General features: G+C 48.0%; 2 protein-coding genes across 4 annotated transcripts; one reads left to right on the top strand and one right to left on the bottom strand.

The window, feature by feature from the left end:
• Positions 1-331: 331 nt before the first annotated feature.
• On the top strand, positions 332-21,667 carry LOC139420443 (protein virilizer homolog). Of its 2 annotated transcripts, none has more exons than XM_071170597.1 (25): positions 332-431; positions 1,054-1,166; positions 3,359-3,445; positions 4,110-4,158; positions 4,270-4,432; positions 4,544-4,663; positions 4,853-5,071; positions 6,587-7,308; positions 7,403-7,540; positions 7,725-7,951; positions 8,026-8,708; positions 9,433-9,515; positions 13,241-13,723; positions 13,812-13,967; positions 14,158-14,393; positions 15,186-15,435; positions 16,196-16,413; positions 16,544-16,676; positions 16,829-16,978; positions 17,061-17,215; positions 20,114-20,210; positions 20,291-20,454; positions 20,554-20,903; positions 21,014-21,166; positions 21,311-21,667. In XM_071170597.1, the coding sequence occupies exons 1-25, from the start codon at positions 369-371 to the stop codon at positions 21,478-21,480; spliced, it is 5,382 nt and encodes a 1,793-aa protein (XP_071026698.1). In that variant the 5' UTR covers positions 332-368; the 3' UTR covers positions 21,481-21,667. The 2 variants fall into 2 exon arrangements, with proteins under 2 accessions (XP_071026698.1, XP_071026689.1); XM_071170588.1 differs by having other exon boundaries at positions 4,853-5,101.
• On the bottom strand, positions 21,632-25,217 carry LOC139420450 (RING finger protein 151-like). 2 transcript variants are annotated; one of them, XM_071170622.1, is made up of 6 exons: positions 25,008-25,217; positions 24,639-24,845; positions 24,391-24,530; positions 22,851-23,013; positions 22,543-22,663; positions 21,632-22,467 (listed from the first exon to the last, which is right to left on the bottom strand). In XM_071170622.1, the coding sequence occupies exons 2-6, from the start codon at positions 24,842-24,844 to the stop codon at positions 22,081-22,083; spliced, it is 1,017 nt and encodes a 338-aa protein (XP_071026723.1). In that variant the 5' UTR covers position 24,845; positions 25,008-25,217; the 3' UTR covers positions 21,632-22,080. The 2 variants fall into 2 exon arrangements, with proteins under 2 accessions (XP_071026723.1, XP_071026714.1); XM_071170613.1 differs by having other exon boundaries at positions 22,051-22,467; positions 24,639-25,030.
• Positions 25,218-27,203: the final 1,986 nt, after the last annotated feature.

Genomic DNA, 27,203 nt, shown 5'->3' with positions numbered 1-27,203 from the left:
CAATAAAGTTTATAAGGCCTTTAAAAAAATAAAATAAACAGTGATGAAAAATATGTAGATCCATTGTTTTCATTTAGGCTATTGTAAAATACATATATCAAATTTCAAAGTCAGGCTACTGCCTGTTTTATTACGGCATCTTTAATAATTTATTACGAGAGTGCCATTGCCAGAAGCCTGAATAATGTTGGATGAACTCTCCACTATGCACCGATTTCAGATCAGTTTGTGTTTTTACTCATTAGAAATAAATTCGGTTTAAACTAATTCGGGGTCTGTCTTTACAGAACTGCTTGCCGTCGGGTTTTGAAACCCGGAAACCGTTGTGGCTAGATCCGGAAGTTTACCCCAAGTGAAAACAGAAAAACATGGCGGGGGACACTTTAACGGAGCTACTTTTTCTGGATACGTTCAAACACCAAAGTGCAGAGGTATCTAAATTTGCTAATGTCACTTGCTATTTTATCCCAGGAGTGTACTTAGCTGAGATTCCAGTTAGCTAGCTAACTACGACTTCTGATCCCCCCGTTCCCCTAGGCTAATGCTAACACGGTGGCCACCTTGCATAATAACTCAATCGTCCTTCCAAACTAAGTGTGATGCATTGTTTCCTAAAAAGGTATTACGTTTTTAAGTACGTCACGGGTTCTTATATTCAGTGGTCTCTTCTACAGTTGCAGCGGGGATAGGGATACGCGAAACTAGCTAGCCATAACAGATAACGGGACAGTCGGCAAGATTGTTTACCCGCTTGCTACTCACACAGCTAACGTGTATGTTTACTTGCTAGTTAGCGACTCACACCGTTTACGTTACACAAACAGTTTTCCGACTGTTCATCTTTACAGATATAGCATACAGTTACTGTCTGCAGATGAATACACGAAATTCCCAGTTTTGTTTTTGTATGGCACAAAACGTGCTGACTGTTTTTGTTGTGCGCTAACATGGTCTAAAATAAAAATCGAATCACATTTTATTTTTTACATACGCCGAATACAACGGATGTGGTAGGCCTTACAGTGAAATTATTAAAATGTGTTCTGTCTGTAGCTGACCAATGTGGATGTGATGCGGTTCCCGTGTGGGGTCCTGATCACAGAGGTGCGTGTCATTCCTCCTGGAATTAAAGCACACACCAGCCTGCCAGACAACCGGGCATTCGGGTAAGAAACCATCATTCAAGGTGTATAAGGGAGAGCTAAATAAATATATACTACTAGCTATGTGCATGTGACATCTGAGACTGGGATGTGTATGAGGGGAACTTCAGGGGCCTCAAACAATCATGCATAGGCACAAATATGTTCGTAAACCATGCGTGGGATCATTTCCACGCAAAGTGTGCGATTTATCAATATGAACATTTGCAATGACTGTGCTCACACAGTGCCATGTGGTGGAATAATGCCTTGATCACACCTACAGCCTCATTGCGCAAAATGGTACGAGCGTCATCTGGATATGTGTTCAACATAAGTTCAACATTCACCTTCTGCTACCATTAATGTCAAACCGTCTACCATACAATGTGATGCATAAATTCAATAAATCCAATGTATGCACCACATAGAACAGACTGTTACGCAATTCTGCAAGGCAAACGCAGCATTCCATTGGGACTTCTAGTGTACCAAAACGCAATGACGCTGTAGGTGTGATCGAGGGGTAAGTGAACTGTCAAGCGTAGAATGGGGGGGAAATGTATGTTTAAAATGTCTGAAATTGTGATGGAGTAATAATTCAATCATTTTTCAATGTCATTGTATTTCCATTGTGAATTCATGCAACATATCTTGACAGGCATATCAATGCCAGTGCATTTTTTACTATAATAATTCACATAAAGTACAGTAATTTGTTACATGTTTTATTTAACTTGCAAGTCAGTTAAGAACATATTTACAATGACGGCCTACCCCGGGCAAACCCAGACGGTGCTGGGCCAATTGTGTGCCACCCTATGGGACGCCCAATCAGCCTGGATTCAAACCACGGACTGTAGTGACGCCTCTTGCACTGAGATGCAGTGCCCTAGACCGCTGCGCCACTCGGGAGCCCAAAGTTAGAGGCACGTGTGAAAGTGAAACCATTGTTGAAATATGATTAAAGACTTGAAATAATGTGAAATTGAATGAGAGGTTGATCAAATTTTACACATATTTAACAGATGTTATTGCAGGTGTAGTGAAATGCTTGTGTTTGTAGCTCCAACAGCAGTAGGATCTGTGCAGTAGCATGATCTTTCTCAGAAAGTACTGATTGATTTTGGGAAATTATATCTGATGAGCCAATCTTCTAGGGTTTTTATAAGGACTTAAGACTTACCTTAAAAAGGCAACCGCATGCCATTCCGGTGCACATCCAAGTGCTGTCCACCCAGGTTTTTGGCATCGGGAGCTTGCCGATCGGCATCTCACAGCTTCGATGAGACAGTGTTTTGGATGCATTCATCAGTAAAACAAACTGTAATGTACAATTTCCTTACACCGTCGCCCAACAGGTTGAAGTCAAGAGGGGTTTCTTTGCCATCAATGGGTTCCCAAATACAAACGGAGCAATAGACGGCACCCACATCGCCATAAAAGCACCATCCTAAAACAAGTTGAACTATGTGGACAGAAAAGGCTTCCACTCTTAATGTGCAGGTGATCATTTATGTGATGGGCAGAAGACGCTGCTGAATGTGGTGGCCAATGTTGGCCTATACGCCTACAGGAAGGAGCTGTTGAGGATGGATGGCTTATTCCTGACTGTTGTCTACTCATTTGATGTAGATTTGCCATTGCTAACACAACTCATTGTCTTAATGTTTTTACTGGTCAAGCCACAACTGAAAGAGATAAATAAAACCTTTTGGTTGTACTCAATCTCTGACCCTAGTACCTACTATTTTCTTAGCTTTCTTTGGTTGCGACGTTGTATATCCTGGTACGGTGTGGTATATTCCCCACGAGCTTTAAAGGGATGATTTTGACCATGTATGATTAATTGGGGGCACTGCAAAATGCAAATAGCCAAGGTCGTGCACGAGCACTGAGGCTGAGAACATTTGGTATTTATGAACGATTATCTCCTTCCAGTGTACGTATGAAGCTCGTAGGATTGTTTGATAAATCACACTTTTTCTATGTTTACGAACATTCTAAATTCTGTTCGTAAGAAGTATTTTATAGAAGTTTCTACGCATTATTGATAAATGAGGCCCCAGAGCTGTAATATTCAGTTTGGCCTCATTCTCACCGGGGTAGTTAGGCGATTTGTGAGGTAATCGTAACCGGACAGACGAGAACTCTCATATGGCTGAAAGGGGGGGCTGAGTGGTGATGTCATATCCTGTTCCTGTCTGTGTTTCCAGGGAGACATCGCCTCATTCCTTCCAGCTGGAGCTTTTCTTTAACAACCTCACTAAACCCAGCAGCGCCTGCTTCCACAGACTGGGCAGGTCAGTAACACTTTGTACATTCTATTTGAATTGAATGTGTTTGTGTAAAAGAAATATACAACAGAAATGTACAATGTGGACCCAGAGGATAGCACTTAAAAGTATTCATTAAAGCACTTGTTTCCAAAGAGTTGTTCTCAACTATACATCTACTTCTCTCAAGCTCTGTATCCCTCTCTCTCTACCTCTGACTCTCTCTGTCTGCATCCCTCTCTCTCTACCTCTTCCTCTGTCTCTCTCTGTTGCTCCTGCCCTCCCAGCATCTGTCTATTTCTCTCTACCCACCCCTCCCATTTTTTCACTTCCCAGAATGTGTCTATAAAAATATTTGAGAGCTCAAGTCTCACCTGTAGAAGCTGTCAGGGCAGAGACCAATCTGTGACTACTGTCTTAGTCCTTGTTCACTCCGAGACGGGTCGCCAGACACTTAGCCCTGTTGCTGCACCTGCAGAATCACACACAACAGAATACAGAACCCAGAATGCCACATCGATCATTCCAACCGAGAACACAGGCACAACTTAATGTTAGTCAAGCTCTCACAGGCCGTGGTTCACCTGAGAGAGAACTTGCAGTACACCAGCCCCTCTACTGTAGCCTGCTCCACTACTAATGGAAATGTGATAATTCTGTCTCTCTTTCTCTCGCTGTCTCGTCCTTACAGTTTTGAATATGACGAAAACAAGTCCATCGTTTTCAGGCCCAATGGAAAGGTAAAGACTCCTTCCCCCTCTGTCTGTAGAAAGGTCACTGTTCTCTCTACAGGTGAACTTTGTTGTGTGTGTCGCTGTGTGTTTGTAATGGTGAGTGTGTGTGTTGTGTAGGTGAACACAGATGGTCTGGTGCTGCGTGGATGGTACACCAGTCTGACGGTGGCAGTGTACGGTACAGCAGAAAGGTCACATGGTCACGACCGGGACTCTCCCCCACCTCCCCCTCCCCCACCCCCCCAACAACAGACGGGCCTCAAGAGGATCATCAAACAAGGTGAGTAAAGACTCATAGTAGGGTTGCCAGGATACCACTATCACAATACTATCATATTTTCCATGGCAAAAAGGAAAACACAAGGTGGACTCAACTGTGTGTGTGTCTCAGAGTGGGATAAGGAGGAGCAGTATAATGGCAGTCCCCCCAGACCAGCTCCCAGAGGCCCCCGCACCCCTCCTGGACCGCCCCCACCAGATGATGATGATGAGGAGCCGGTCCCAGTGACCGGTAACACACACACTTCTCTGCGTCTCTATGTTCATCTCACAGGGACAGATTTCATACTGTATATTCAACTAGCTAACCTTGCCAAAAGAAACGTTTCCATGTATTTGTGCAAGCTTGTATCCGTGTATACCTGATGCCCTCTTTGGTTGCTTTGATAACCGACTGTGGTGTCCATGGTGACTGTCTCAGTTGGAGTGGCCAAGGCGGAGCCGACTGAAAGAGGGGAGGACTACCTGGAGGCGGTCTCAGCTGAGCGCAGCTCACTGCCTGCCGACGAACCCTACTCAGACGCCGAGCCTGAGGAAGAGGGGGAGGAGGAAGAGGATGAAGAGCCGGAAGAAGAGGACGATGCACGGACGGAGTGTAGCGCCCCTGAGGATGAGGAGGAGGAAGAGGAGGAGGATGAGGGTGAGGAGGAGGAGGAAGAGATGGAGGAAGGTAGGGGGGCTCCTGTGTGACCGCAGGACAGACAGTGTGTGTGTGCTCTGGCATGCTGCTCAGACCCCTCCACACTACACCCTGCTCAGATCCCTCAACCCTACACCCTGCTCAGACCCCTCAACCCTACACCCTGCTCAGACCCCTCAACCCTACACCCTGCTCAGACCCCTCAACCCTACACCCTGCTCAGACCCCTCAACCCTACACCCTGCTCAGACCCCTCAACCCTACACCCTTTTCAGACCCCTCAACCCTACACCCTGCTCAGACCCCTCAACCCTACACCCTGCTCAGACCCCTCCACCCTACACCCTGCTCAGACCCCTCAACCCTACACCCTGCTCAGACCCCTCAACCCTACACCCTGTTCAGACCCCTCAACCCTACACCCTGCTCAGACCCCTCAACCCTACACCCTGCTCAGACCTCTACACCCTGCTCAGACCCCTACACCCTACACCCTTCTCAGACCCCTCCACCCTACACCCTGCTCAGACCCCTCCACCCTACACCCCGCTCAGACCCCTCCACCCTACACCCTGCTCAGACCCCTACACCCTGCTCAGACCCCTCCACCCTACACCCTGCTCAGACCCCTCAACCCTACACCCTACTCAGACCCCTCAACCCTACACCCTGCTCAGACCCCTCAACCCTACACCCTGCTCAGACCCCTCAACCCTACACCCTGCTCAGACCCCTCCACCCTACACCCTGCTCAGACCCCTCAACCCTACACCCTGCTCAGACCCCTCCACCCTACACCCTACTCAGACCCCTCAACCCTACACCCTGCTCAGACCCCTCAACCCTACACCCTGCTCAGACCCCTCAACCCTACACCCTGCTCAGACCCCTCCACCCTACACCCTGCTCAGACCCCTCAACCCTACACCCTGCTCAGACCCCTACACCCTGCTCAGACCCCTCCACCCTACACCCTGCTCAGACCCCTACACCCTGCTCAGACCCCTACACCCTGCTCAGACCCCTACACCCTGCTCAGACCCCTCCACCCTACACCCTGCTCAGACCCCTACACCCTGCTCAGACCCCTACACCCTGCTCAGACCCCTACACCCTGCTCAGACCCCTACACCCTGCTCAGACCCCTACACCCTGCTCAGACCCCTACACCCTGCTCAGACCCCTCCACCCTACACCCTGCTCAGACCCCTACACCCTGCTCAGATCCCTACACCCTGCTCAGTGCTGTTATAACCAGCCTAACCAGCTGTAATCATAAGGCTTAGAGCCATGGCTGTTGCTGCTGTTGTATCAGATTCCCTTGCATGACAAACTAACTGTGCCTGTCTGCTGTGGTTCTCTAACATTCTTAACTCTTGGTTGAGTGAACTGTAATTAATGTAATTAATGTTTTATCACTTTTGTGAGTGAGGCCTTTTCTTTTGCTGTTTTTGTTGTTTTACAATATTTCTTCCTCCCTCACCCTCCTTCTCTCACCCTCTCTCCTCTCTCCAGGTGATGATGGTTATGAGAAGATCAGTAGTGATGAGGATGACTTGGACAATGGGAGTTTTAAGCTGCCCAGTTTTGACATTGACTACACCCCTGAAGACCTGGCCTCTGTGCCCCCAGTCCAGTATGACCCCTACGAAAGAGAGCTACGCCCACTGCTCTACTTCACCCCTCCCTACAAGACCCGCTTCGACTCCCAGCTGGAGAGGGCTAGGGGGGCTGTGTGTGTTGGTCCAGAGGGGCCTGGAGGTGGAGAAGGGGCAGAGGCTGAGGTTGTTGCCCAGATGAGAGAGCTCCTGGCTGGGATAGCAGAGGATCGTGACTCCCGCTGGGTCACGGCCCTAGAGCAGGCATCAGGGCTGCTCGCTAGAGGGCTGGGCTTTCTGATTGGACAGGGGGAATGGGAGGGGCCTATTGGAGTTCTGGTCCAATGGGCTCTCCAGGGTCTTAGCATGGAGATAGCTTTGACCCAACCCATTGCTCTAAACCTCAGGCAGCTGAAAGCTGGAGCTAAGCTGGCTTCCTGCTTGGCCGAGTGCCCACAGGGCCTCACTGCGCTGCTGCACGAGGGAGCCCTGGAGCTCCTACTGGAGCTGCTCCAGGTAGACCATGTGTCGTCCACACTGAAGCTGTGTATCCTGAGGGCTCTGGATGCTCTGACCAGTGCCCCCGCTGGCGTGGAGGCCTTCCTACAGGAGGGGGAGATAGAGAGGAGTGGATACCAGGTGAGAGGGGCCATAGACATACGGTACACAGGAAGACCTTATAATAGAGAGGCTGCGTGTGTTTCTAACTGAGGTTGTGTCCCCCCCCCCGCAGCGGCTGGTGCAGCTGTTCCTGGGGGAGGAAACCGTGCGGGTGGTAACCTCGGGCAACGCCATTCTGCAGAAAGGCCACGCCTATGAGGTTATGACTGACCTGCAGAGGACAGCGGTAGCCTGGAGCGAGCCTCTGCAGGTAAGCACATGCTGACTGGAGATCTGCATTTTAAGAACAGTTATTTGGGTCTGATCAAGTTTCCCATTTCATAACCAGTTCCCAGTTCAGTGTGGAACTCTGGGGTTTCTATGACTGAGGTTCTACTGTCCATATAATTACTACAGTATATCAGTATATAAGAATTATCAGTGTTATATTTCAGGATGAGGGGGAGGAGCCTGACATAGCCATGGAGGAGGAGACCTCATTAGGCCCCTCCCCTGTCAGCGAGGCTGAGCTGGATAGGTTGGCTGGGGTTCTAGAAGAGTTACATCACCTTTTAGAGACCGCCCCCCACACCATGGTCCAGCCCCCTGGAAAGGCCTTTCCTACAACCGCACGCATTACTGGTCCACAGGAGAGAGACGACCCCTACCCTACACTGTACAGGTTGGTACAACACAGAACACACACACACACACACACAGTCATTTGTACTAATAACTCTCCCCCCCACCCCACAGGTACATGCATGCATGTCACTTCCTGGAGAGCTCGGCGGTGGTGTTGTCAGCAGCAGTGGCGGCAGGGCATACAGGTGTCACTCACGCAGTCAGGGAAGTCCTGCACTTTCTGTCTCTCACCCAATCAGGACTGCTGTTCATGCTGGCCCATCCCACGCCTACCAACCTGCTGCTCCGCCTCCTAGCAACCGTCGCCGAGGTTGAGGGAGAGGAGCCTATGGTCACTGGGGGCGACGGCGGGTTCTCGAGCCCCGGATTGGGTGAAGAGGGTTTGGGGGTGTGGCTGATGCAGGCGCTGCATGCCCTCCAGAGTGTGTCTGAGCTGATGAGTCACGTGACTGCTGGTGGGGAGGGAGGGGTGGGGCTAGAGGAGGGGGACAGTGCGGAGGTACTGAGCATGCTCCATGCCCTCTACCTCATCACCTTCACACAGACTGGGAGGAGCGCTGTGGCCCACGTCTTCAGCCTGGAGAACAACCTCTCCTGTCTGGTTACGCTGCTGCAGCACCACAGCAAGGACGGACACGGGGAGGCCAAGGCCCGGAAGGCGGTGACCTATAACTATGCGTGTATGCTGGTGCTGATGGTGGTTCAGAACTCCAGTGATCTCCGTAACATGGAACAACACGCTGCTCCTCTACTCATCCTGGCCAAGGCTGATGACACCAACGCTAAACTACAGGGTGCGTAGCTCCTGACCCCTGACTATAACAACGCCAGGTTGGTATCCAACCTTAACCCCTAACCTCTGACCTATAACTCCAAACCAACCTTATCAACAATGGGGGAACTGGTAGTCCCTAAACCTTCATCTTAAAAATACTTCTACACCCAACTCTATCATTGTAATGACATAGCCCTACCCATCACCCCTTAGAAATGTGTTGAAGGCCTCCCAAGTGGCTCAGCGGTCTATGGCACTGCATCGACGGATTCGATCCCAGCCTGTATCACAGTCGGCCGTGACCGGGAGACCCATGAGGCGGCGCACAATTGGCCCAGCGTCGTCCGGGTTAGGGGAGGGTTTGGCCGGCTGGGATTTCCTCGTCCTATCACGCCCTAGCGACTCCTTGTGGCGGGCCGGGCACCTGCAAGCTGACTTTCGGTCGCCAGCTGGACAGTGTTTCCTCCGACATGTTGGTGCGGCTGGCTTCCGGGTTAAGCGAGCGGTGTTTCAAGAAGCAGTGTGGGTCGTGTTTCGGAGGACACATGGCTCTCAACCTTCGCCTCTCCGAGTCCGCAGGGGAGTTGCAGTGATGGGACAAGACTGTTACTATCAATTGGATATTACGAAATTGGGGAGAAAAGTACCCCCCCAAAAACATGTGTTAAACTACTATTCAGAATTCCTTGCGAAGGTGAACTGCAACACTAAGTGATCCTCTCAGTGTTGGTGTTGTGTTCCAGAGCTGAGTCAGTGGCTGGAACCTCTGGACAAGGTGAAGTTGGAGATGGGCAGCATCCCCTGCCTCATAGACTACATCAAACAGGTGAGCCGTTACACTACATGTCCCCAAGGAGTGATAACCTGTTGTTGCTGTTTGTTTAATCCTTCATAATGATGACATGGCTGCAAGTTCCCTACGCGCGTGCGCGCGGACACACACACACACACACACACACACACACACACACACACACACACCGACTTTCTTTGATATAACTAGCTCACTAAACTCCACTCGAAGGTGAAGGAAGATTCTGATTAAATCCACCAACGAGTGAAGCAGAGATCAGGCTTTGTGTAATTCAGCAACGACTACATCGATTCGCCCAAGGTCAATACTTTAAAAAAATTATAATTATGAAACGCTTAACTTGTACCTGTGTTGTCCTCTGTAGTTACGTGCCTTTCTTTGTTAGCTGAAATCCATACTTTTTCAATAAACGTTATTCAAAAACATCCACCGACTGTTTCCTTTTGAGATTCAATTGACAAATGCTAATTTGCGCTGAGTTGCCATCTTACAGCAACGGGAAAACAGTCGGTGGTTGTATTTGATTAGCGTCCATACTTGAAAAAGTATGGATTTCAGCTAACAAAGACAGGCACGCAACTAAAGGACAAACATAAGTACAAGGTAAGCGTTCCATAATCCATTTTATTCATATAGTCGAACCTAAATTCCACAATGCATGGTCTCTACACCACTCCTTTGGTGGATTTCAGCAGAGACGTCCTTCACCATGGAGTCAGCTAGTTTGATTTGACTTTTTACGATCTTCAATGGCGACAGCTGGTCTTAATGGGGTCTTACTGGGGTCCCACTGGGGTTCCGACTGGGGTCCCACTCGGGTCCAACAGGGGTTCCGACTGGGGTCTTATTGGGGTTCCGACTGAGGTCTTGCTGGGGTTCCCACTCGGTTCTGACTGGGGTTTCTACTGGTGTTCCGACTGGGGTCTGACTGGGGTCTTACTGGGGTTCCGACTGGGGTCTGACTGGGGTCCCACTAGGGTCTTACTGGGGTTCCGACTGGGGTCTTACTGGGGTTCCGACTGGGGTCTGACTAGGGTCTTACTGGGGTCCCACTGGGGTTCCGACTGGGGTCTTACTGGGGTTCCGACTGGGGTCTTACTGGGGTTCCAACTGGGGTCTGACTAGGGTCTTACTGGGGTACGACGCATAACAAAAAATACATTTGAGACAAAAGACTTGACAATTTAAAAACATTAACGTGTGTGTGTGTGTGCGCATCGATCGGTTATACATACATGTCAGTACATATGCACAAAAAGTAGGTCACATGCGGGAGAGGCCTTGTGCCGTGAGGTGTTGGTTTATTTGTTCTTTTCAACCAGGTTTGAAGTTCACTTGTGCTGTATAAGATGGAAGGGAGTTATATGCAGTCATGGCTCTGTATAATACTGTACACTTCCTTGAATTTGTTTTGGACCTGGGAACTGTGAAAAGACCCCTTGTGGCATGTCTGGTGGGGCGTGTGATTGTGTGTGTGTGTGTGTGTCAGTCCTGTGTGTAAGTTGACTATGCAAACCATTTGGAATTTCCAACACAATGTTTCTTATAAAAACAAGAAGTGATGCAGTCAGTCTTTCCTCAACTCTTAGCCAAGAGAGACTGGCATGCATAGTGTTAATATTAGCCCTCTGGTTACAATGAAGAGCAAGACGTGCCGCTCTGTTCTGGGCCAGCTGGAGCTTAACTAGGTCTTTCTTTGCAGCACTTGACCATATGACTGGACAATAATCAAGATAAGATACAACTAGAGCCCGTGGAGTGTGGTGTCAAAAAAGCATCTTTCCAACCATTGAATCTATGTTTTGACCATGACCGTTTACAATCTAAGGTAACACCAAGTAATTTAGTCTCCTTAACTTGTTCAACAGCCACACCATTCATTACCAGATTCAGCTGAGGTCTAGAACTTAGGGAATTATGTGTACCAAGTATAATTCTCTTAGTTTTAGAGATGTTTAGGACCAGTTTATTACTGGCCACCCACTCCAAAACAGACTGCAACTCTTTGTTAAGGGATTCAGTTACTTCATTAGCTGTGGTTGCTGATGCGTATACGGTTTAATCATCAGCATACATGGACACACATGCTTTGTGTAATGCCAGTGACAGGTCATTGGTAAAAAAAAACAACAAAAAACAGTAGAGAGCTTAGAGAGCTGCCCTGCGGTACATGCAAATAGTTGTGACAGTGGCTGACTCAGATCTTGGAGAGAGAGGGAGAGAGAGAGCGCCCGCATCTTTGTAAAGTATTCAGACCCTTTGAATTTTTCCGCATTTTTTTTACGTTACAGCCTTATTCATCCTGTTTCCATTGATTATCCGTGATGTTTCTACAACTTGATTGGAGTCCACCTGTGGTAAATTCTATTGATTGAACATGATTTGGAAAGGCACACACCTGTCTATATAAGGTCCCACAGTTGACAGTGCATGTCAGAGCAAAAGCCAAGCCATGAGGTCGAAGGAATTATCCCTAGAGCTCCGAGACAAGACTGTGTCGAGGCACAGATCTGGGGAAGGGTACCAAAACATTTCTTGAGCATTGAAGGTCCCCAATAACACAGTGGCCTCCATCGTTCTTAAATGGAAGAAGTTTGTAACCACCAAGACTCTTCCTAGAGCTGGCCTCGCAGCAAAACTGAGCAATCGGGGAAGAAGGGCTTTGGGCAGGGAGGGGACCAAGGACCCGATGGTCACTCTGATAGGGCTCCAGAGTTCTTCTGTGGAGATGGGAGAACCTTCCAGAAGGACAACTATCTCTGAAGCACTCCACCAATCAGTTCTTTATGGTAGAGTGGCCAGACGGAAGCCACTCCTCAGTAAAAGGCACATGACAGCCCGTTTGGAGTTTGCCAAAAGGCATCTCAGACCATGAGAAACAAGATTCTCTGCTCTAGATTGAACTCAGTGGCCTGAATGCCAAACCTCAAGTCTGGAGGAAACCTGGCACCATCTCTACTGTGAAGCATGGTGGTGGCATCATCATGCTGTGGGGATGTTTTTCAGCATCTGAGACTGGGAGACTAGTCAGGATCGACGGAAAGATGAACAGAGCAAAGTACAGCGAGATCCTTGATGAAAACCTGCTCCAGAGCACTCAGGACCTCAGACTGTGGAGAAGGTTCACCTTCCTACAGGACAACAACTCTAAGCACACAGCCAAGACAATGCAGGAGTGGCTTCGGGACAAGTCTCTGAATCTCCTTGAGTGGCCCAACCAGAGCCCGGACGTGAACTCAATCGAACATCTCTGGAGAGACTGAAAAATAGCTGTGCAGCGACGCTCCCAATTCAAACTGCAGAGCTTGAGAGGATCTGCAGAAAGAATGGGAGAAACTCCCCAAATACAGGTCTACCAAGCTTGTAGTGTCATACCCAAGAAAACCCAAGGCTGTAATCTCTGCAAAAGGTGCCTCAACAAAGTATTGAAAAAAGGGTCTGAATACTTATGTAAATGTGATATTTCATTTATTATTTTTGTAATATATATTTGCAACGTTTATATATTTTTTTAACTGTTTTTGCTTTGTCATTATGGGGTATTGTGCGTAGATTGAGGGTAAAAAAACAATTTAATCAATTTTAGAATAAGGCTGTAAAGTAACAAATGTGGAAAAAGTCAAGGGGTCTGAATACTTTCCGAATGCACTGTGTGTGGCTGATGTAATGTGTATTATTGGTCATATTACTAACAGAAAAGCCATTCTGTCCTGTCTGTCCCGTGTGTGTCCCTGTAGAACGTCCAGAACGTGTTGACTCTAGAAGGAAGTGGACTGATCTCTGCTCTGAGGGTCCTCTGCCAGATCGCCTGTCCACCTTCCGCCGTAGAGGCTCAGCAGAGAGATCTGAAGTGGAGTCTAGCAGGGGTGCAGTTGTTTTCTGGGGAGGGCTTGGACATGTGTGTTTGTGTGCTCCAGAAGCTGTGTAGCGTGCTGCTGCCTGCCTGGCGTGTGCACGGACACATGGGACCCACCCCACAGCGCTGTATGATCCTTGGCGTGTGTGCTAACACGCTAAGGCTGCTGCGGACCATGCTAACAGAGCTGCTGCGCAGCGGGGCCTTCCAGTTCAGGGACACGCGTGTGGCGAGCACGTTGGTGACTCTACACATGGTCGTGTGTTCAGCCCCGTCCTCTGGACGTCTAGACTGGGAGGAGACCAAGGTTCAGGCCCTCATCGTAGATGTGCTGCTCACCTTCACACAGGGAGTCAGCGAACAGGTAGAGCTCTTTTCTGATTGACCTTTAACATAATGTTGTGTGTGTGTGTTGCGTGCGTGTAATAAATTGGGTATCATTTCCCCTGTAGATGACCCACACAGAGGAGACTCTGCTCAGTAACACATGGTCTCTGATGCTGAAGGAGGTGTTGGGCTCTCTACTGAAAGCACCAGAGGGACTCTTCTCTGGCCTCTCCCTGCTGTCTGAACTGCTGCCACTTCCCCTGCCCATGCAGAGCACGCAGGTACACACACACACCTGCTGCTTCTCATGTTGGTACAGCCATCATCAGCAACAGTCTGGAGGTCGTCGGATTGACACTTAACAAACTAATCAATGCACGAGGATTGAAAGCTGTAGGACTTTCATGTTGGAAACATCTAAACCGAAGGGAAACAGATTTCTAGTTGTGTGTTGTGCCGGTCCCCCTCCAGGTGATCTCTGTCCAGGACGTGGCTGTAGCGTTGAACACCAGGAAGTTGTGGAGCATGCACCTGCGGGTGCAGTGGGGTGTGTTTGCGGATGCCCTCGGGTGTGTGTGTGGAACTAGCTGTCCTCCGCTGCTGGCCATGCTGCGACGTGTGTGTGTCCAGCTGGCTGACCTCTCCTCTCCCACCGCCACCCTCATCATGAAGACCCTGCTGGAATTCCTGCTGGGGGAACTACAGCCGTAAGACAGTCGCAAACACACCCTTATGCACCTCTTGAACTAAGATGGCAAGCCAAATAAATCCCAAATTGGCTTTGGATATTATTTCACGTCCATATTAGAACCACCATGCTACCTTCTGATGTGTGTGTTTTTGATTTCGGTATGTGTGGTTGTGTTTGTGATTTCGGTATGTGTGGTTGTGTTTGTGATTTTGGTATGTGTGGTTGTGTTTGTGATTTTGGTATGTGTGGTTGTGTTTGTGATTTCGGTATGTGTGGTTGTGTTTTTGATTTTTGTATGTGTTTTTGATTTCAGTATGTGTTTGTGATTTCGGTATGTGTGGTTGTGTTTTTGATTTCGGTATGTGTGGTTGTGTTTGTGATTTTTGTATGTGTTTGTGATTTCGGTATGTGTGGTTGTGTTTGTGATTTCGGTATGTGTGGTTGTGTTTTTGATTTCGGTATGTGTGGTTGTGTTTGTGATTTTTGTATGTGTTTGTGATTTCGGTATGTGTGGTTGTGTTTTTGATTTCGGTATGTGTGGTTGTGTTTGTGATTTTTGTATGTGTTTGTGATTTTTGTATGTGTTTGTGATTTCGGTATGTGTGGTTGTGTTTGTGATTTCGGTATGTGTGGTTGTGTTTGTGATTTCGGTATGTGTGGTTGTGTTTTTGATTTCGGTATGTGTGGTTGTGTTTGTGATTTCGGTATGTGTGGTTGTGTTTGTGATTTCAGTATGTGTGGTTGTGTTTGTGATTTCAGTATGTGTGGTTGTGTTTGTGATTTCGGTATGTGTGGTTGTGTTTTTCAGTGTTGAGGGTAAGAGTCCCGGTTGGGGGCAGGTCCTGCGTCTCCTCTCTCTATTCGACACCCTGGTTTCCCAGAGAGCCTGTAAGATCGCAACGTTACACTTGCTCTCTGGCTCTGCCCCTGGAGACGAGCCATTGGCTGATGTCTTCCCCCTGCTACTGTCCCTATTGGTTCCCGCTGCTGACCACGCCCTGCCACAACAGCACTGTGCAGAGCTGGTGGGGACTGTCCTGCAGTCACTGTGTGACCAGGTAACACACGAAGCACCTGGTATTGTATGAAGCTAATGCACTTCATCCACTAGCTGATAACAATGGAGAGGTATGGGGTGAATTGATGCGTATTATATTCATAAACATGTAGGTCTTTGTGGATGCTCTTTAGTCTGAACTATGTGTCAGACTAGCAGGGGGTCATATATCAGGCTGAGCCAGGTAAGAGGGAGCAGTAGAGGGATAGAGAAAGGTGTTTAACCCCATCAGTCCCAAGACATTGATCTGACTTTCATTTATCTGCATGTCCAGCCATTATATTTAGTCTCACAATGAAGTGTTTTACCATGTTCTTTTCAGGACAACCAGGGCTACAAGTAGAACACCTAACTATTTGACATAAACAGTTGCATTCATGAGTTTTATTGACAGAGCAAAAACCCGATAGAAATGTAGTTATAAGAATGCTCTACGTACAGAAATGGTTTCCTCACTGGAAAATGAATATCTAACTAGTCAGTGACAACTGTTCAGAGTTTATAACGGCAACTATGTGAGCTTATCACAGTGTTATAGACACTATGTCCTGGGATTTACTATGGTCTTCTATGTAGAAGAACCCTTTACCTTCTAACGACTCTTGTGTAGTTTATGAGCATCATAGAGATGAAACGTGTTTGTATTCCTGACAGTCAGCCTTTGCCAAGCATCTCAAATCATTCTGACTCTACAGATGTTTTTGTAAACGGTGGGACTCATTGGGTTAACTCTGCTGTGTGTGTGTGTGTGTGTGTGTTAGGACATCTCTCTGGTGGTGCCCCACCCAGCCGAGGGGTGTGTGTCAGAGGCCGAGCAACTTGCCAATGCCCTGCCAGGACGGGAAATGATCTCATCAGTGTGCGACTCTCTGATGGAGGTTTTGGGGAACGGAGAGAGCAGTGCCGCTCTGCTCCTCACCTGTCTCAGAACACTCATGTTCCTCACAGAACATGACTATGGACTCTACCACCTCAAAGGGTACACACACACTCCTCACTGCCAGGAATTTAGATCAATGCAAGTGTAGCATGTGTATATAGACAATAGTAGTGGTTACAGCACTGAACCCTGTGGAACACCGAATTCAACTTTAGAGGTGTGTTTTTAGGGCTCTGAAGAAGCACAGTGCCAGTGTGTGTGCTCTGTTGAAGAGACAGGTGTTCTCCTTCAGAAAAGACTCGGCTGAACTCCTCTCTGCTCTGCTGGACTTCCTACGACAGATCCTCAACACTGACCCTCTGGTAAAACCCCAAACAAGTCCATTTCAACATGATCAACCATTATTAACATGATCAACCATTATCCAGTCAACCATTATCTGCCGATGTGAAGGCCGATCCGCCCGTATTACATTAATCATCGTCTCTGTCACTCTCTCTCTTCTCATACCCAGAGTTGCTGTGGGGAGGAGAGTGGAGGGGAAGAGTCCAGGCTGGTCCCGCCCCCAAGGTCTGTGGCTCTGACTGGGTCAGAGATGAAGGCTCTGCTGCAGTGGGAGGAGACTGACACACACCCTCTAAACAAACTAGAGAAACACATCACGGTACACACACACACTTTATGCATAGTAATGATTATAAATGCAAAGTAGTGGAAGTAACTGTTGTGTGTATGTGTGTTTGTAGAAGCTGTGCAAGGAGGAGGATTCATTGGAGACCCTGTTGGAGAATGTGATTGGTCTACGACAGACGCTGGAGAGCACTATAGACGCATCTTCTCCCCCTGAAACGGAGCCCACTCTACCCAATCCTGACACGTTATTGGCCCAGTTCAACCACAGGTACCCCCCACTGACATTGTTGGCCCAATAGATACCGTTAAAGCTGCAATATGTAACTTTTTGTGCGAGCTGAACAAATTCACATAGAAATGTGAGTTATAGATCTGTCATTCTCACTGAACACACGTCTGTCTATAAGCGGTAGGTCTGTTATAGGTGCGCTATTTCTATGCTTCCAGTTCTTAAATTTCATTTTTGTATCTTTTAATTTCGGTTTTGCACACCAGCTTCAAACAGCAGAAACAGTCATGGAAGATATATTTCACTGAAGCAATAAGGCCCGAGGGGGTGTGGTATATGTCCAATATCGAATCAAAGTTTATTTATCATGTGCGCCGAATACAACAGGTGTAGAGTGAAATGCTTACTTACAGGCTCTAACCAATAGTACGAAAAAAAAGGTGTGTGTGTGGGTAAGTAAAGAAATAAAACAACAGTAAAAAGACATTTGAAAATAACAGCAGCAAGGCTATATACAGACACCGGTTAGTCAGGCTTATTGAGGTAGTATGTACATATAGGTAAGTGACTATGCATATATGATGAACAGAGAGTAGCAGTAGCGTAAAAAGAGGGGTTGGCGGGTGGTGGGACACAATGCAGATAGCCCGGTTAGCCAATGTGCGGGAGCACTGGTTGGTCGGCCCAATTGAGGTAGTATGTACATGAATGTATAGTTAAAGTGACTATGCATATAAGATAAACAGAGAGTAGCAGCAGCGTAAAAGAGGGGTTGGGGTGGCACACAATGCAAATAGTCCGGGTAGCCATGTGATTAGCTGTTCAGGAGTCTTATGGCTTAGGGGTAAAAACTGTTGAGAAGCCTTTTTGTCCTAGACTTGGCACTCCAGTACGGCTTGCCATGCGGTAGTAGAGAGAACAGTCTATGACTGGGGTGGCTGGGGTCTTTGACAATGTTTGCAGCTGTAGAACCTTTTGAGGATCTCAGGATCCATGCCAAATCTTTTTAGTTTCCTGAGGGGGAATAGGAGTTGTTGTGCCCTGTTCACAATTGTCTTGGTGTGTTTGGACCATTCTAGTTTGTTGTTGATGTAGACACCAAGGAACTTGAAGCTCCCAACCTGCTCCACTACAGTCCTCCTTTTCCTGTAGTCCACAATCATCTCCTTAGTCTTGGTTACGTTGAGGGATAGGTTGTTATTCTGGCACCACCAAGCCAGGTCTCTGACCTCCTCCCGATCAGGCCTACCACTGTTGTGTCGTCTGCAAACTTAATGATGGTGCTGGAGTCATGCCTGACCATGCAGTCGTGGGTGAACAGGGAGTACAGGAGGGGACTGGGCACGCACCCCTGGGTAGCTCTAGTGTTGAGGATCAGCGTGGCAGATGTGTTGCTACCTACCCTCACCACCTGGGGGCGGCCTGTCAAGAAGTCCAGGATCCAGTTGCAGAGGGAGGTGTTTAGTCCTAGGTTCCTTAGCTTAGTGATGAGCTTTGAGGGTACTATGGTGTTGAACGCTGAGCTGTAGTCAATTAATAGAATTCTCACATAGGTGTTCCTTTTGTCCAGGTGGGAAAGGGCAGTGTGGGAGTGCAATAGAGATTGCATGATCTGTGGATCTGTTTGGGCGGTATGCAAATTGGAGTGGGTCTAGGATTTCTGGGATAATGGTGTTGATGTGAGCCATTACCAGCCTTTCAAAGCACTTCATGGCTACGGATGTGAGTGCTACGGGTCTGTAGTCATTTAGGCAGGTTGCCTTTGCGTTCTTGGGCACAGGGACTATCGTGGTCTGCTTGAAACATGTTGGTATTACAGACTCAATCAGGGACATGTTGAAAATGTCAGTGAAGACACCTGCCAGTTGGTCAGCACATGCCCGGAGCATACGTCCTGGTAATCCGTCTGGCCCCGCAGCCTTGTGTATGTGGACCTGTTTAAAGGTCTTACTCACGTCGGCTACGGAGAGCATGATCACACAGTCGTCTGGAACAGCTGATGCTCTCATGGTAGGCTCGTGTCACTGGGCAGCTCGCGGCTGTGCTTCCCTTTGTAGTCTGTAATAGTTTGCAAGCCCTGCCACATCTGACGAGCGTTGGAGCCGGTGTAGTATGATTCAATCTTAGCCCTGTATTGACGCTTTGCCTGTTTGATGGTTCGTTGCAGGGCATAGCGGGATTTCTTTGTAAGCTTCCGTTTTAGAGTCCTGCACCTTGAAAGCAGCAGCTCTACCCTTTAGCTCAGTGCGAATGTTGCCTGTAATCCATGGCTTCTGGTTGGAGTATGTACGTACAGTCACTGTGGGGACGACATCCTCAATGCATTTATTGGTAAAGCCAGTGACTGATGTGGTGTATTCCTCAATGTCATCGGAAGAATCCCGGAACATGTTCCAGTCTGTGATGCAAAACAGTCCAGTAGTTTAGAACGGCTAAGGGCTGTTCTTACGCACGGCGCAACACGGACGCGGAGTGCCTGGACACAGCCCTTAGCCGTGGTATATTGGCCATATCACAAACCCCCGTGGTGCATTATTGCTATTATAAACGGATTACCAACGTAATTAGAGCAGTGAAAATACGTGTTTGTCATATTCTGATGTACTACCGCTGTCAGCCAATCAGCATTCAGGGCTCAAACCACCCAGTTTATAATGCGGTTTAGATCGTACAATCATTCTCTACACGATACTTGCCTGTTTTGTCACATAAACTGAAATTAGGCGAACTATTAGAATTTTAGTGACCAGGAAATGACAGAGCAATTTCTGCATAGTGCAATTTTAATCAACAGTTTTTTTTAATTATGCGCCTGTATGAACTCAATCTGTTTGGGGAATTTGGCTTGTCTTGAATGACCCACTGACATGCTATGGACCCAGTTTTGACCCGAAGCTGTGTGGGTCCTGTTCTGACTGTCTGTGTTCTCTCCTGCAGGACGGTGTTTGTGTTGTCAGAGGTGTTGGATGAGCAGCTGAAGGCTCTGTGGTTCTCCCCCTTCCACACTGACGACATGGAGGCTGAACTAGACATGGTGAGACACCTGGGTGTTGTTTGTGTGTGTGTGTTTGTGTGTGTGTGTGTGTGTGTGTGAGTAAACCTCTCTGTCTCTAGGTGAAGGTGGACCTGCTAGGCCTGGCCCAGGAGTGTTGTCCAGAGTTGGACCTGAAGTCAGAGCTGGAACGCTCCTTCCTGTCTGAGCCCTTGTCTCCCAGTCATACCAAAACTAACAAGGGCTTCAGGCTGGGCAAGCACAAACACGAGACCTTCATCACCAGGTACACACACTTTTATCACCTTCAGGTACATAATGTGATTGATTGTATGTGACCCACATGTTAACAAAGATGCCTGTGTTGTCCTCTTCCTCCCTGCAGTGGTAAGTCAGACTACATCGAGCCAGCTAAGAGAGCCCACATGATGGCTGCTCCTCGCGGTCGAGGTAGGGGGGGCTTCGGGGGACAGCTCTGTCGCCCCCACGACATCTTTCGCCAGCGCAAACAGAACACTTCGCGCCCTCCCAGCATGCACGTGGATGACTTTGTGGCGGCGGAGTTTAAAGATGTTGGGACTCCCCTGGGCCTGTTGCCCCCCAAGCGACCCCCTAAGAGCTCCCCCAAACCCCCCACCAGAGGCCTGTTCACTGGGAACAGAGGCAGGGCTGCTTTCCACAGCCAGCAGACACGCTTTTTCACCCCACCGCAGCCTAAAGGAGTGCTGCTGTCTGGTATGTTGACACACACACACAAACAGATCGCTGTAAACTAACAGACCCACTAAGTGTTGTCTTTTAAAGAAACTTTGACTAACATGTCTTCCCATCCCCCTCCCTTCTAGGTAACTATAATGCCCGCCGTGAGGGTGGGCGAGGTGGCACGTCGTGGAGTGGTCCGTTGCCACCGGTTACCCACAGAGGAACATACAGTGATGCCAGGGGCGGGCAGAGCAACTTCACACGCGGCCCCCTGCCCTCACGCCAGCAGCCTGCAGGTACACACATACTCGTATGCACACGTACATACTGTATAAACACACACACACATACATATTCAGAGAACAACATGAATACAATATAATACTTTCATGCACAATTACTGATGGTCACCCTTGTTCTTCTCGCTCCCTCTCTTCCAGGAGCATATCGCCTGGCTCCGCGGGACCGCGCCCCTCGAGGTCGTGGGGGTACAGGCCTGTCGTGGCTAAGTCAGGGAGGAGGGGGGAGGGGGTCCCAGGGGGGGAAGTTTAGCGGTGGGGGAGGCAGCGGAGGAGGGAGGGGACGACACGTTCGCTCCTTCACCAGGTAAACAAACCTGGCCAATGACTGCAGCCCGTCACGGCTCTTAACGGACCAATCAGGAATAATGAGTTCATCATCTCCATGGAAACGTGTCCTCTGTGGGATTCTATTGATGATGATGTGTGGAATTTGTTGTATTATGTTTTAGTTCTTTTACATTGTTGTTCAGACTCAATAAAGTTCTGTGATTGAGAGCGCTGTCTGGTGTAGTGTGTTAGTGTTCCTCACTGTGGTATGTTAGTATGGATGGATTGATGGTTGGATTGACAGACGGATTGATGCATGGTGTATATGCAATGTAAGAAATCCATGATGAGCTGTATATAATTCCAATCCATTAGAGTAGATGGAGTAAGACTATTGTACCTTAAGAGGAACAGAGATCAGAGGTGTTTCAGCAGACTTTATTTAGGATCTCAGCAGGCTGGTTTTCACTGAGTTGAAGCAATGTCACAGGTATCTGCCAATCATCAAGGGTGCGTTCAGGGGATGCCACACCAGATAAAAATGTTTTGAGACGGTTAAATGAAGAAGGAATTGGGAAGTTAAAGCATTTTCTCTCATTTGTGCCTACTGAACATAACCCAGTAACATTAGGAATGGCCCCTCAGATGACGGTGACCTCTCTGCTCTTGATGCAGTCGAGGGTAAGGCTGCGGGGGCGGGCCTTGCGTGACCCCTCCCCTGGCTGTGGGGAGGTAGGCAGGTATAAGGCTGGAGTAGGCAAAGCCGAGGGTAGTGATTGGGTAGAAGCCTGTGTTAGCCCTGCCCTCAGCAGGCCCCTGGTTGGGTGTTCCACTTGAAGCTGGCTCCTAATTGTACCGTCTTCTTGATGCAGTCCTCTGATTGGCTCGTCTCTGTTCCGCTGTCTCCTGCATGGCTGCAGGCTCCGGAGCAACTCCAGTAGCTCCCTCTTCTCTAGCTCCGCTTCTGCCAGCTCCTGTCTCCGCAGGCGCTCTGCCCGCACATCACACATCACCCTCGACACCTGGCCCTACACACACACACAGGGATGTGTCATAACACACACACATTCCTATAGGTAGTACATATTATAAGTGTGTGTCACCTTGAGGTCCTCCACCTCGCTCTTCAGCAGAGACTCTTTCTGCACCATGTGTCTCCTCTGAGAGTCCAGCCTCGACTCCATCTCACGCCTCACCTCCTCCACCTTACCCAACATCTCTGCCCTGCAACACACACAAACACATGCATGTGTCACAATAAATCACAATATCCAATATATAAAAGCAATGACATCGCCCTTGAGGTTCTAAAATATTGTAAATATTGGCACAGCTTTGTCAAGGATTTGTTAGGAACGACACAGATATAACATCCTAATATATCTCAATCCATCACCTCAAACACACAAACCTAAGCAGCTCCAATTCTGTTCGTAGCTCCGCAACACAGTTGTGCTGTGATTGGTCTACAGAGAGGAGGGTGTGGCCACAGCCGCTAGGACACGCCCTGCTGCGGAACTCACACTCTAACAGGTGAGACTCTAGACCCCTCCTCTCCACCTGCACCGGACAACCTGGGGAGGTGGAAAGAGGAGTTAAGAAGAGGGATACAGAAAGTAACAGAAAGACGAAGTTAGAGAGCAACACTTGAGACCTACTGAAAGTCTCACTGTCTTTCTCACCCCCAACCCCTTCCTCTACCCCGCTCCGCCTTCCTCTACCCCGCTCCGCCTTCCTCTACCCCGCTCCGCCTTCCTCTACCCCGCTCCGCCTTCCTCTACCCCGCTCCGCCTTCATCTACCCCGCTCCGCCTTCATCTACCCCGCTCCGCCTTCCTCTACCCCGCTCCGCCTTCCTCTACCCCGCTCCGCCTTCCTCTACCCCGCTCCGCCTTCCTCTACCCCGCTCCGCCTTCCTCTACCCCGCTCCGCCTTCCTCTACCCCGCTTACCTTCCTCTACCCCACTCCACCTTCCTCTACCCCGCTTACCTTCCTCTACCCCGCTTCACCTTCCTCTACCCCGCTTACCTTCCTCTACCCCGCTCCACCTTCCTCTACCCCGCTTACCTTCCTCTACCCCGCTCCGCTTTCTTCTACCCCGCTCCACCTTCCTCTACCCCACTCCACCTTCCTCTACCCCACTCCACTGCATTGCATGGCACTCAAGCACTCCCCCACTCAGAGATGCAGTAGCAAAAGTTCAAAGGAAGATTGAAGGATGAGAACTTATGTTTTTAATCATGCAAATGAATGAAACACAATCCAATCCAATACCACACAAACGCCAACACCCTGATACCTACCGCACTGGTAACATATGTAGTCTCCACCTGCCAACAACAGGTCACAGACACGTGAGAGTTCACCTAATACCGTCCCCCCCCAACCCCCCCAATCCATCTGTTGCATTGGCTCTCATCCTCTGGGGGATGTTTCTCATTAAACATGTAGGTGGGATCCCTCCCTGAGTAGTTGGATGTTTCCCCAATACAGATCTAGGGTCTTTTATTTGCATTTCACCCATAATCGTAAAGGTTGGGATTTGGTTAAGGTAAGATGATCCTAGATCTGTAGAGCAACTGCTACCTGGAGCTAAGGTCATTGTTCATCCCAGCTGGGCTCTGTATGATGTCACCATGACGACTGGTCTACCACCTGCTCCCCTCACACAGGTGGTATATCATTTCTGCTCCGTCTAAACTAAACACACTTCCATGTAGTATACTATACATTTCTCTAATACACTTACACACACACTCTCTCTGTATTGTAATACACTGTAATCAGTGGAGGCTGCTGAGGGGAGGATGGAATGGAGTCAATGAAATGGTATCAACCACATGGAAACCACATGTTTGTTACCATTCCATTGAATCCATTCCAGGCATTATTATGAGCCATCCTCCCCTCAGCAGCCTCCACTGACTGTAATACACACAGAGCTGTAGTACCTGTGGAGGAGCAGGATATGAAGGTGAATGGACACTCGTCCTTGTGTGTGTGAAGTGTCTCCAGGCAGCAGACGGCATCACAGCCCTGGCCAGAGTTAACACAACGGATCTGGAGCCTGGACAGGTCATTACGCATGTACCTAACACAGACCAGACCAGACAGTGGTTGTTGGAATAACCACATTATAGTGTGTGTATGTGTCTGCGTGGGTGTTTCTGTGTGAATGTTTCTGTGTGAGCGTGTGTACCTGTGCAGTGGTCTCAGAGTGCTGATGTCCAGTGGAAGTCTGTCCTCAGGGCAGGAGTGGTGGTGTATGAGCCAGGAGCTGATGCAGGCGTCGCAGTAGGCATGTTCACAGGGGGCCTGGAGGGGGCGCTCCAACACATCCCGACACACACAGCACAGAAGCCCCTCGTTCACGTACCCCACAAACCTCTCCAGGTCATAACCCATCCTACAGCACACACAGATCCATGCAGAGAAAAAACAGCCAGACACCCATACAGCAGCATACAGCAGTGTTAACTTCCTCAATGTTCCTGGTTTCTCTGTTTTTGAGCCCCTATGACTCTCCATTCTACTGGCATTCTATTTTACAGAATACACTGACCCTTACCTGAGACTGACAGACTCTCCTTCTCTTCCCTCAGTCCTTTCTTCCTCTTTGGACCTCTCCTCTCTCCACCTCTTCTTCTCTCTCCTGTCTCTGTAGTTTACCCTAGGTGAGGGTTTCTTCTGGCCCCTCCTCTATTTGCTCTCTCAAGTGCCATGTCTCTGTGGTGAAGTCTCCCTAGCAACAGGTATCCTCTGCCCAGGCAGCCAGCTGCTGGACCGGACCGCAGACAGACAGAGTTACACACACACACACACACGTTAAGAGCAAGTGATGAAAGGAAGACTAGGCCTGCTGTAAGTCATTATGATGTATCTATTTGTTTTATTCAGACATTTTGGTGGGATACATCCCTTGGGATGAATCATTATGTTCTACAGGGGGTCCTGATGAAGCAACAAACACATTAAAGGCAGTTCCTTTCAAACAGGAACATGGTGTATCTACAAACATGTTTTCTCCCTCATCCCTTTCCCTCTCTGTCTCTTTGGATGTGGGATTATCATGGATTACGCTCCCCTCTTCTCTGATTGGATTACAAACTATATGACAACATTCCCACTGCACTCTTACCTCACAGCAGAAATCAAAAAACAACCCCGAAAGAGTGAGTGAGTGAGTGAGTGAGAGAGGGAGAGAGAGAGATATTAGAGACACATATTTCCCTCAGATTACACAGACCCACAAAGAATTCTAAAACAAATCCAATTTTGATAAACTCCTAAATCTATTGGGTGAAATACCACAGTGTACCATCACAGCAGCAAGACTTGTGACCTGTTGCCACAAGAAAAGGGCAACCAGTGAAGAACAAACATAATTGTAAATACAACCTGTATTTATGTTTATTTATTTTCCTTTTTATACGTTAACTATTTTCACATCATTACAACACTATATATACATTATATGACATTTGAAATGTCTTCATTCTTTTGGAACTTTTGGGAGTGTGATGTTTACTGTTATGTTTTTATTGTTTATTTCACTTTTGTTTATTATCTATTTCACTTGCTTTGGCAATGTAAACATATTGGTCCCATGCCAATAAAGCCCTTAAATTGAATTTAAATTGAATTGAGAAAGACAAAGAGAGAGAGAGATGTCAACCAAATAGGCAATAAACAAAGATATAGCGTAGTTATGATGATGAAATCGCCACCACGTGTCAGCAACACCATAGGATATAAAGCCTAGCTCTCTAGCCTACTACAGCCCACTACTTATACCATGGCCATCGACTATGTGCTTTCAATATGCATTTTTAATATCATGCATTATGATAATATGGAAAATATCAACTCTAGTGTAACTCAATAGCAGTTTATGCATTTCAGTAAAACTTCTGTATTCTGCGATGTTGAATATCAATTCTGCATGCAGCAACCTTCTGACCAGTACCTGCTTTTTGCAATGTGTGGGATTTAGCAGAAATGCTTGCCAGGATGTAATTTATTTGACCATTTATTTGACTTTTATTTTCTAGAGTTGTTTACTTACCACAAGCGCTCAGTCCATGACAGATGACTTCTCAATCGGAATCATCATTTAATTCCGCAAACTCCTTCAAATTGACGTGACATTTTATAACACAAATATCCATGCAATCAATATCGATCGGTTTCATAAATGAGTCTGAATGTCCTACTGTAGGGCAGGCAGGCTATTATCGTAAATCGGTGAAGTTAACCTTGGAATCAACTGGCGAAAATCAGATTATTTAGATACAAAAAGTACACTCGTTTTACCTCTATCGGCACGACAGCGGTTGACCGCGGCAGATTGTGTTTCTTATCGCAAGACGACCGAACTAGAGCAAACGACACCGTTTGGGGGCGCGGGAGTAAAAAACGAGTGCACTCAATAACACTGGACTCCGCCCTCTACGTAACACGTAGCCAATAGCAGTTTTACGCCACTTTAGCGGGAGAATTCCTCTCTGAAGAGTTGTGTATCATTGTTTTCTTGTAACTAACTGTAAAGCAGAGGCGTGCTTGACTAAACAGGTATGTATGAAACACACATTTATGCCTTGTGTTATCTTTCCAACATATTGTCACAAGCTAGTTGGTTGTTATAGACGATGAGATGAAAATGTTGAAGTGTTCAAGGTAGCTCAACTAATTTGGGCTATCTAGCTACACTAACGTTAGCTAACAGTTAACGTAATGTATCTATCTGAACCAACAATGACGTGTA

This window comes from Oncorhynchus clarkii, chromosome 2 (assembly GCF_045791955.1).
Source record: "Oncorhynchus clarkii lewisi isolate Uvic-CL-2024 chromosome 2, UVic_Ocla_1.0, whole genome shotgun sequence".
NCBI classification, from domain to species: domain Eukaryota; kingdom Metazoa; phylum Chordata; class Actinopteri; order Salmoniformes; family Salmonidae; genus Oncorhynchus; species Oncorhynchus clarkii.
The sequence above is the reverse complement of the archived record's forward strand: the minus strand, read 5'-3'. Positions and strand labels throughout refer to the sequence as shown.